The 9,966-nt window shown below is 38.2% G+C and overlaps 1 protein-coding gene across 6 annotated transcripts in view; it reads right to left on the reverse strand.

The window, feature by feature from the left end:
* Positions 1-9,966, reverse strand: part of LOC106878758 (zinc finger C2HC domain-containing protein 1B) — a 55,193-nt gene that overhangs the window by 33,126 nt on the left and 12,101 nt on the right. Inside the window, exon 1 of one of the 6 annotated variants that reach the window (XM_052976098.1) lies at positions 5,784-6,811. The exons of the other annotated variants lie outside the window; for them this stretch is intronic. Coding sequence (XP_052832058.1) covers positions 5,784-5,802 — 19 coding nt within the window. The 5' untranslated portion in view covers positions 5,803-6,811. Of the gene's footprint in view, positions 1-5,783; positions 6,812-9,966 lie in introns of those variants that run through there. 6 annotated transcript variants of the gene reach the window in all.

Consider the following 9,966-nt stretch of genomic DNA (forward strand, 5'->3'; position numbering starts at 1 on the left):
ATATATATATATATATATATATATATATATATATATATATATATACACATATATACATACATATATATCATATATATGTATATATATATATGTCATCAAACCCATGAACACACACACACACACATATGCATATACGCACACATAAACACAGGTGCATACACAAGCCTCTGTGTGCTGGCAGTCAAACACCGACCTGTCCTTGCACACCTGACGTCTAGGATACGTAGTGCTGAAGGTGGACATAGAAACCACAGTATTTCATTGCATCACTGTTTACTGTCACAATCGGTCAACCTGGCAACCAAGTCGATCACCAATGCAATGATGTCCAGTCTGTTTAACAATCAAAGTTTTTCATTCACTCACCTTTTAAATCAATTGCCATATGAATAAGTTTCTTTAGGTTTTTAATCATACGTAAATTGTACATAAGGACATAAAGAGCCTTGGCTAAATGGTTAGGGGTGTAGAACTTATGATAATTTAATCATGGGTTCAATTCTTAGACCAGGATGTATGTTTTTTCTTTCCCCCCGAGGTACTTAATTTCATCAAGGCACGGTCTACCACCATCGTTATCATCATCATCATCAAATCCAATTAACATTTGTCTTCTATCTTTTTCTTTTACTTGTTTCAGCTATTAGACTGCGGCCATGCTGGAGCACTGCCTTGGAGAACATTTTAGTTGAATGAATCAACCCCAGTATTTCAATTTTTTTTCTAAAACCTGCTGCTTACGCTATCAGTCTCTACTTGCCAAACTACTAAGTGACAAGGATGTAAACAAACCAACGCCAGTTGTCAAGCTGTGGTAGGGAACAAACACACACACACACACACACATATGTATACATATCTATATACATACAAGTGTAATGGTGTCTGTCTGTCTGTGTGTTTGGGGTTACTCTATCTCCTCCCACACCGTCCAACCGATTTTAATGATTTTTGGCACATAGGTGCAGGATTGTCTGTGTGGTAAGAAGTTTGTTTCCAACCACATGGTTCTGGGTTCAGTCCCACTGCGTGGCACCTTGGGCAAGTGTCTTATGCTATAGCCTCGGGCCAACCAAAGCCTTGTGAGTGGATTTGGTAGGCAGAAACTGAAAGAAGCCCGTTGTATATATGTATATATACATATATGTTTGTGTGTGTATATGTTTGTATGTGTGTGTTTGTCTCCCACCCCAACATCACTTGACAACCGATGCTGGTGTGTTTACGTCCCCATAACTTAGCGGTTCAGCAAAAGAAACCGATAGAATAAGCTTACAAAGAATAAGTCCTGAGGTCGATTTGCTCGACTAAAGGCGGTGCTCCAGCATGGCCGCAGTCAAATGACTGAAACAAGTAAAAGAGTAAAAGAGAGTATAGGTAGATCACATGCCCTGAAGTTCAAATAAGGCCAGAATTTTTTGAAAACTCGATAATGCTCAGTTGGCATTGATTTTTGTGAGCTCAATCAGGCGTTTGAATGGAATTTCCCATAATGATGTTATTTTTCCTGCAGCTTTTGCATTTTTTGTTTGATATTGATGAAAATCGATGAGTGAGCAAGACTCATGGCTGTGAGTTGATGTCAGTATATGGCATTGACAAAAAAAATCGATAATTACACCTGAGCAATGGTTTTATAAAATCAATAGGCTTTCTGCATGCAAGTGCCCATCGCGATTTTATTTTTGGCCATAAATTTTATATTTTTATCTGATTTTAATGAAATTTGAGATGTAGGTAAATTTTGTGGGTGGGGGAGATGGTAAAGGTATTTATTTAATTGAAAAGGGCTTGGAAAGGGCACAAATGTAAATAAGGATTTCCTTAGAGACATTCTTATAAATTTTGTAGAAATTTTACACGTGATTACAGTTCATGTCCATTGGCTGATGCCAGATATGAAGAATTGACAAAAAAAAAAATCGATGATTGCATGTGAGCAGAGGATTTAGATTTTGAAGAAAATTGACCCATGAGTAAAATTAAGCACTTTGTCACATGAAACATTGATTATTCATATAATGTATTGGGATTTACAAGTCAATGGGATATTTTCATGTAAATGGTCACATGGATTCTATTTTATGACATAGCCTTAACACTTTTCTTCAGATTTTGCTGAGATTGGACACGCTGATCAATTTTGTACAGAGGGTGGCCATTAAGGGGAGAGAAATAAACAAACATTACTTTCAACGGGTCGAGGTACATCCAAAAGTTTGACTACAATTTCAGATGGTCCAGTATGGAGGAGTATGTCAAAAGCATTAACCGGATAAAATCCCTGCCGAACCAGATATAACATCTTAATGGGTAATAGCTGGCATGGGGAACTAAGATTTCAATACAAGGTCAGAGGTGGGCTTAACTTCAACACGGAAAACACGAGCAACACCGGGTCCAACAGCTAGTACATACATACATGCATACATACACACACACACACACATGCAGACACAATGGGCTTCTTTCAAATGTCTGTCTACCAAATCCACTCACAAGGTTTTGGTCAGCCTGAAGCTAAATAAACACTATAGAGACCGGTGCATTGACTTGCCTGGCTCTAGGAACTCAATACTGATCTATTTATGTTGTCACTTGCTGTCAATAAATAAATTACTATAGGACCCAATGCACTGGTTTACCTGAAGTCCTTTAAAGCTATTAAGATGGCCCTGCCACCTAAGCTATTTCCCGCACCCATCAGCCCTTCTTCAATACACCTCTAATTGTAGTTATAGCTTTCATCACCAACACCAGCACTTTTCCTCCAAAACTCATGAGAGAAGACTTTTTACATGGTCACTCTCCGCTAGAAATAGCAGTAAATCTATAACTCTTTTCACACCCTATCATCCTAAATAAAGAGGAAGAATACACTCGATACTGTAGGTCTAGATACATTCACCATCACCAGCACCACCACCACCATCATCATCATTTAACATCCACTTTTCCAAGCTTGCACGGGTCAGATGGAATGTGTTGAGGCAGATTTTCTATGGCCAGATACCCTCCTTGTCAGCAACATTCAGTAACGTAATATTTCCAAAGGCCAGACATATTCCCACTCAAGACAGGAAAATAAACAACATTGCTTGTAAAATACCAATGTACATTTAAAACCATCACGTGATGTTAAGACAAGCACATAATCATACACACATGCATACACACAAACATACACGCATACACACAAACACTCACATATGCATACACATCTTCATATATAAATATACAACAGGGCTAAACATAGAGGGGAAAAACAAGGACAGACAAATGGATTAAGTCGATTATATCAACCCCAGTGCATAACTGGTATTTAATTTATCGACCCCAAAAGGATGAAAAGCAAAGTCAACCTCGGCGGAATTCGAACTCAGAACGTAGCGGCAGACAAAATACCGCTAAGCATTTCGCCTGGCGTGCTAACGTTTCTGCCAGCTCACCGATTTCTTTTAGTTTCCGTCTACCAAATCCATCCACAAAGCTTCGGCTGGTCTGGTACTAATGTAGAAGACATCTACCCAAGGTGTCACAGTCTACCAAATCCACTCACAAGGCTTTGGTCGGCCCAAGGCTATAGTAGATGACACCTGCCCAAGGTGCCATGCAGTGGGACTGAACCCGGAACCATGTGGTTGGTAAGCAAGCTACTTACCACACAGCCACTCCTGCGCCTATGAACGTAAACATTTTATTGTCAAATTATTTTTTTATATATATCTTAGCAGAGACGACACTTTTGTTGACAATCTACATTTTTTTACTACCTACTGTCTACCCTGCGTATTTCACACAGTATCTACTCGAGATATTAATACACACAAATAGCTACGTGAGTGCGCGCGTGAGTATTTGAATTGGCACAAATAGGGTTAAGATGAATGTTTGTGAAGTAGCGATGGAAAAAGGTTAGAGGGTGGCGGCGGTTGTGGTGATGACATGATGGTGGTATTTCCAGTAAAGACTAGTCTGAGACCGTTTAGCAGCAAAAAGCACACGAGTGCGCGCACGGAACGTGCGTATGTGAGTGTGTGTGTGTGTTTATGTATATGTAACTTAGGAATGTCCTGTCACCCGTATATACGTCATGTGTCTATGGTTACTCAGTTACCAGGGGTACAACGTTCAGGTTTTACCGTCTCAACGGAGCTAAGATAGAAGTGTGTTTAAGCCTTCAAAGCCGCAATAAACACAGTTGAATCGGAATTAAATTCAATAGCTGTTTATTATTATTCCCCCATTAATACAAATACTTCCACCGACCAAGAGCACAAAGACAAGTCAATGAAGTGGTGGTGGTATTGTGACGAGTGGGAAGGAATGATCTATGCGGAAGATCGCCTAGCTAGAAATAGCAAATATCCCGGGCATCATCAGAACGTAATATCTTGTGGCCCAACACGACCCCTAAAAATACGGGATGGTTATGACTGAAAGTCTCGTGGTTAAATAACAGCAACGATAAAATTTCCGTTATATTACATCCTGCAGTCATTGGACACGTTAGATAATATTGGGTTAATGTTTACAACTTGGCTTAATATAGTCCTAGGTATACTGTATGGTGAGAAGAAAAGGAAAGAAAAAAAATGACCGGTTACAGCAAGGAATGTCTGATCAGAGGTCTCTTTGATAAGGTATGACCTAGGGTTAAACAATAACAATTTGGTCAATCAGTGGATGATACTGTTATTAATTACACATACACACACACATGTCTATGCATGTATGTATATAACTGTGTGTGTATGTTTATGTATATATGTGTGTGTATATATATATATATATATATATATCCACACATGCGCGGGGAGATACAATTGTAGGACCCCCTCCTCCTGATCGAACAAGAAAACCTAGGCAAATAACGAAACTTTGCCAAACCTATGATCGAAAGCTTTCTAACCGTGATCATCCCGTCTTCTTGTTAGAACACAGTGTCTCTATCCTGTTCATTTTATAAGTCATTAGACCGGAGACTGTGATTTGAGGGCAATTAGGCTGTTATTTCTAGCAAGTCGATGTGGTCTCGATCTATACATGCATGCGTGTGTGTGTGTGTGCGCGTGTGAGTGAAAGGAATAGCTGCGGGAATTTGAAACCAATCTATTGTCTTAGAGTCTGTCTACTGATGTTGGTGGTGTTTTTAACTTAGCTTCCAGTAATGTAAAGGGGGTCCTACAAAGCGAATTGGAAAAGACTGGGAAGGAATGTCAAGTCAAAAGTTGTTATTTAACCCCAAGTCAGCAACAATCGCGCAGCTGGACTTCTGATCAAAACCGTTCCATTTATAACCATCACCATCCCGATTTTCATTCAAACAGTATATCAAAGGCTGCATTTATTATCCGTTATGTATCCCATACACAGTCGTCTTACCATCATTACAGGCCTGCAGGACAAATCAACACACTGGGTCCTATTGTATATGTTTATTGGCAGCAAGTCACAGCGTACAGATTACGATTGGGCCCTAGACCCGTGAAACTTCTAGACAACTGACCAGTGTCCATGCTTTAAAATGGCATTGGTCCTATGTTCGTCTTGTTGATTTGTTTGCTTATTAGTTTTTAAAGAGGATGAGGTGTGATTTTGAGGGAAATTCTGGCTGCTATTTCTAGCAGGTCGAACGCCCGCGTATAGGCGCCCTCGTTGGCTCGTTAAAATAAAAAAAAGTAAACAGCATCGGTGGAAAGTTAAAATAGAGAAAGAGAATGAGAAGAGAGAGAGGAAGAGATATTTAACAGCAAATGAAAATAAAAAAAAGTTTTGTTTACCTTCTGTGTCTTCTTCCATGGTAATATTTCCGCAATACGATGTCGACAAAAGGGGAAACCAGAAGAAGAAAAAAAAGTTGAACAGCGGGGATCGAAGAAGAAGAAGAAGAAGAATCTGGTTTGTAAGATAGTAAGAGGGAATGAATACAAGAAGAAGGTATGGTGAAGGAATAACGAAAATATAGATTGAAGTTTGAATTAGCGGCAGTTTTTCTGTTTATTTTTTCTTCTCCTCTTAGAACATGTAGCAACAAATCGTTGCTGCTGCTGATGATGATTCAGAGCATGAGCGTGGAATGTATTAACGAACAGAATAACAGAATTGTATCTAGATTTTCTTTCTTCCCTTCTTTCTTTCTTTATTCCATCTTCCTTTTTTTCTTTCTTTATTCCATCTTCCTTTTTTTTCTTTCTTTATTCCATCTTCCTTTTTTTTTCTTTCTATCCTTTTTTCTGTCTTTCTTTCTATCTTTCTTTCTTTTTTTTTTCTCAATGGTTAGTAATAATATACGAGCAGAATAGCGGAATTATAATGTATGATTCAACTATTAGAAAACAAAGGGGTTGGGAGTCGTACTCTGTAATTCTATAGTTGCTTCTTGAATAACAGAATAATAGAATTATAGCGGGCAAATATCTTAAACCTTTCTAGTTAATACATCAGTTTTGTTTTTCTTTTTTCTCATACATATTAACCAGAATTAACAAAGTAAAATGTATTAATTAGACTGCATAATTAAAGCCTAGAATTGTCTTTAACTGGAAATTGAAACCAAGGCTTGTAACAGGCTAACTCGACCTGTTAGAAGCCCAATTCTAGAGCATGGTGCAATTCCCTGCAACTAACCGCGCAATATTAACGTTGACTACTTTTTCTAACTAATCATCCAACGTATATCTCATTGATTTTATCGGCTGCTATCAGTGAGTTGAAACGGGTGCTGTAGAATAGAAGCCAGGTTCCCAGTAATTCCACCCAGTTTTCTGTGACCTGGTCTCAAATCTGATATTTTTTAAGCTTCGCTTTTGGGAGTAGATTTTTTTTTTTAAACTTAAAATAAAGCATGAAAAGTAGTTAGCATCCTTTCCCCGCTATATTTAAATAAAAGTTGTTTCCGATATTTGCACTCTGTACACTCCATTCGAAGGACAACTTTCCTGGTGGTTTTAGCCATTTTTGTTAGGTTTGGTCTGACCACCATAACCGCTTTCTTTTCTATCGTAACGTCTCTTACCTTGAGCACATAATGAGGCTTTACCAGCCTTGTAATGTGAAACCTTGTGAAGAGTATGTTTCCTGCATTTTTTACCTTTGCAGAAGGTCCGCCGGGTTTTGGGGACGTTCACCATTTTCAACGCTTAAGGCTTTTCTCAAACACACGAAAAAAAAAAAAAAAGAAAGACAGTTTGAATCGGGAAACGAAACTGAATAGCTGGGAGTTACTAGGGAGATAATTTCTTTTTGGCGGGATTGATACAATTCTTTTATATATTATTTTTTTTTCTCAGGCATTGAATTGTGGCCATGCTGAAGCACCATCTTGAACGGTTTTAGTCGAACAGATTGATCCCAGTACTTTTTTAAAATCTATTATTTATTCTATCGGTCTCTACTGCCGAACCGCTTGATGACAAGGACGTAAACAGGACGTAAAGCAGCGGAAACTGCTCGCGATATCAACGAAACGTTTGGTGAGGAAATGACCAGTGAGTGGTCAGCTCGAAAATGCTTTAAACGATTTCAGTGAAAACCTGAGTCTTGAAGATCGTGAGCAAAGTGAACGCCCATCTGTCATCGATTACGGTCAATTAGAGACTGTCATTGAGAAAGATCCACATAAAACAACTCAAGAACTGGCAAAAGAACTTCAAGTTAGCCAGAAAACTGCTTGCAACCATTTGCATGCAATCGGAAAATCAAAAGAGCTCGACAAATAGATACTACACGATTTGAATGAAAATCAGAAAATGCAGAGATATGAAATTTGCTCGTCGCTTCTTCTCCGTAACCAGACCAATCCATTTCTCGGCTGTATTGTAACTTGCGATGAAAAGTGGATTCTGTACAATAATAAAAACACGTTCTTCGCAATAGTTGGACCAAAATGAAGCACCGAAAATCTTCCCTAAACCTGAGCTCTTCAAAAAGAAGGCTATGGTGACTGTTTGGTGGCGCACTGCTGGATTCATCCACTATAACTTCTTAAAACCTGGAAAAACCATTAATGCAGAAACATATTGCCACGAAATTGCCAAAATGAACTAAAATCGGTTACCCCTCCGTCCCAGACTGGTTAACAGAAGAGGGCCAATCATTCTTCATGACAATGCTCGACCACACGTTTCACTAATGACGTGCAACTGGCTGAGCACTCCACAGACACGTGTACCCTTAACGTAGTTCTGAGGGAGATTCAGCGTGACACAGAGTGTGACAAGGCTGGCCCTTTGAAATACAAGTTCTACTTATTTTTGCCAGCTGTGTGGACTGGAGCAACGAGAAAGAAAGTGTCTTGCTAAAGGACACAACGCGCCGTTGGGAATTGAACTCACGACTTTATGATCATGAGCCGAATACTCCAACCACCAAGCCATGCGCCTTCACACACACACACACACACACACACACATAGTATTAATTAACAGTAAGAGATGGATGACAACAGGTGCCGGTGCTCTGCACACTTAACGAATTTTACGTTTTTGTTTAAATTATTCATTTTGTATGTATGTATGTATGTATGTATGTATGTATGTATATATATGACGGGCCTTCACGCAGTTTCCGTCCATTAAATCTATTCTCAAGGCACTGGTCGGCCCAGAGCACTTTCCCTCAAGATGCCACCATAGTAAATTACCAGTAATTATTTTTTATGAACTCGAAATGTTTCAAAGATTGATAGAATGACAAAGGGAGAAAATATACAGACACATACTCTGCATGAAAACCAAATAGTAAAGTGAATGTTGTGATTCATGGCATTTTAACGATTCTGGTAAGATTTGAACACGGAAAATTGATAGAGATGAGATTAATTACTGTAAGGAAATTAGTCTGGCGTTCTGCTAAGAACCTATTATCATATTTTGTTTTACATGATATTTTGAGTGTTATGCTTTAGACAACATTAACTATGGAAAGCAACTGAAGACATAACGTACTTAACATAATGAATCTAATTTGAGTTAAGCGTTACACAACCATAACTATGGAAATCAGTCAGAGAAATACTAAAAATCGTGAGGGTTATGCTTTAAGCAAGCCTAATTATGGAAACTTTTCATGTAATGAATCAAGTTTGAGTTTTATGATTGAAATGACCTTAGATACGGAAGACAATGGAAGGCAAAATCGAAACCCATAACATAGCTTATCTCGTTTTGGGGTTACACTTTAAAGAACCTTCACTATGGAAGGCACTTAGAAACCTGATCGAAATCTTTCAAAATCTAGTTTGTGTGTTAGGCTTTCAATAATCTTATTTATGAAATGAAAACAACCTAAACAATGGGAAGGCAATCATGGGACATACTCAAGATATTTGATGTAATGAAATAATGTTAAGGGGGTCTTTAAATTTAGGCATAGAAATACAGTAACAATATACATGACACTAATCACCGATTTAGAAATATAAAAGAAAATATATATATACTCATGTACTGTTAGTTCTATCAAACAAGTATGTATCCAGTTCTATATTTAAGAGATGAGGAATTATGTACAGTATTTACATTATTTACAATTGACGGATATTTGTCCTCATCTTGTTTGTTGCTAACACAACGTTTCGGCCGATATACCCTCCAGCCTTCATCAGGTGTCATGGGGAAATTTCGAACCTGGGTTCTCATTCCTAAGGGTTTTTTTTTTTAAGTTGTTGTTGTTAATGTTATTATTATTATTATTATCATTCAGGTCACTGCCTGGAATCGAACTCGGAATCTTGGGGTTAGTAGCCCGCGCTCTTAACCACTACGCCATATGTATGTATGTATGTATGCATGCATATATACACACACAGGTGTGTATTTGCATATGTATGTATGAATGTAAGTAGATAGGTAGGAAGAAGGTATATATATGTGTGAATAAATATGTATGTATGTATGTATGTATATATGTAGGAAGGTAGGTAGGTGGTAGGTATGTATGTTTGTGTATGTATGTATATATATA

Source organism: Octopus bimaculoides, chromosome 23, assembly GCF_001194135.2.
Source record: "Octopus bimaculoides isolate UCB-OBI-ISO-001 chromosome 23, ASM119413v2, whole genome shotgun sequence".
NCBI classification, from domain to species: Eukaryota; Metazoa; Mollusca; class Cephalopoda; order Octopoda; family Octopodidae; genus Octopus; species Octopus bimaculoides.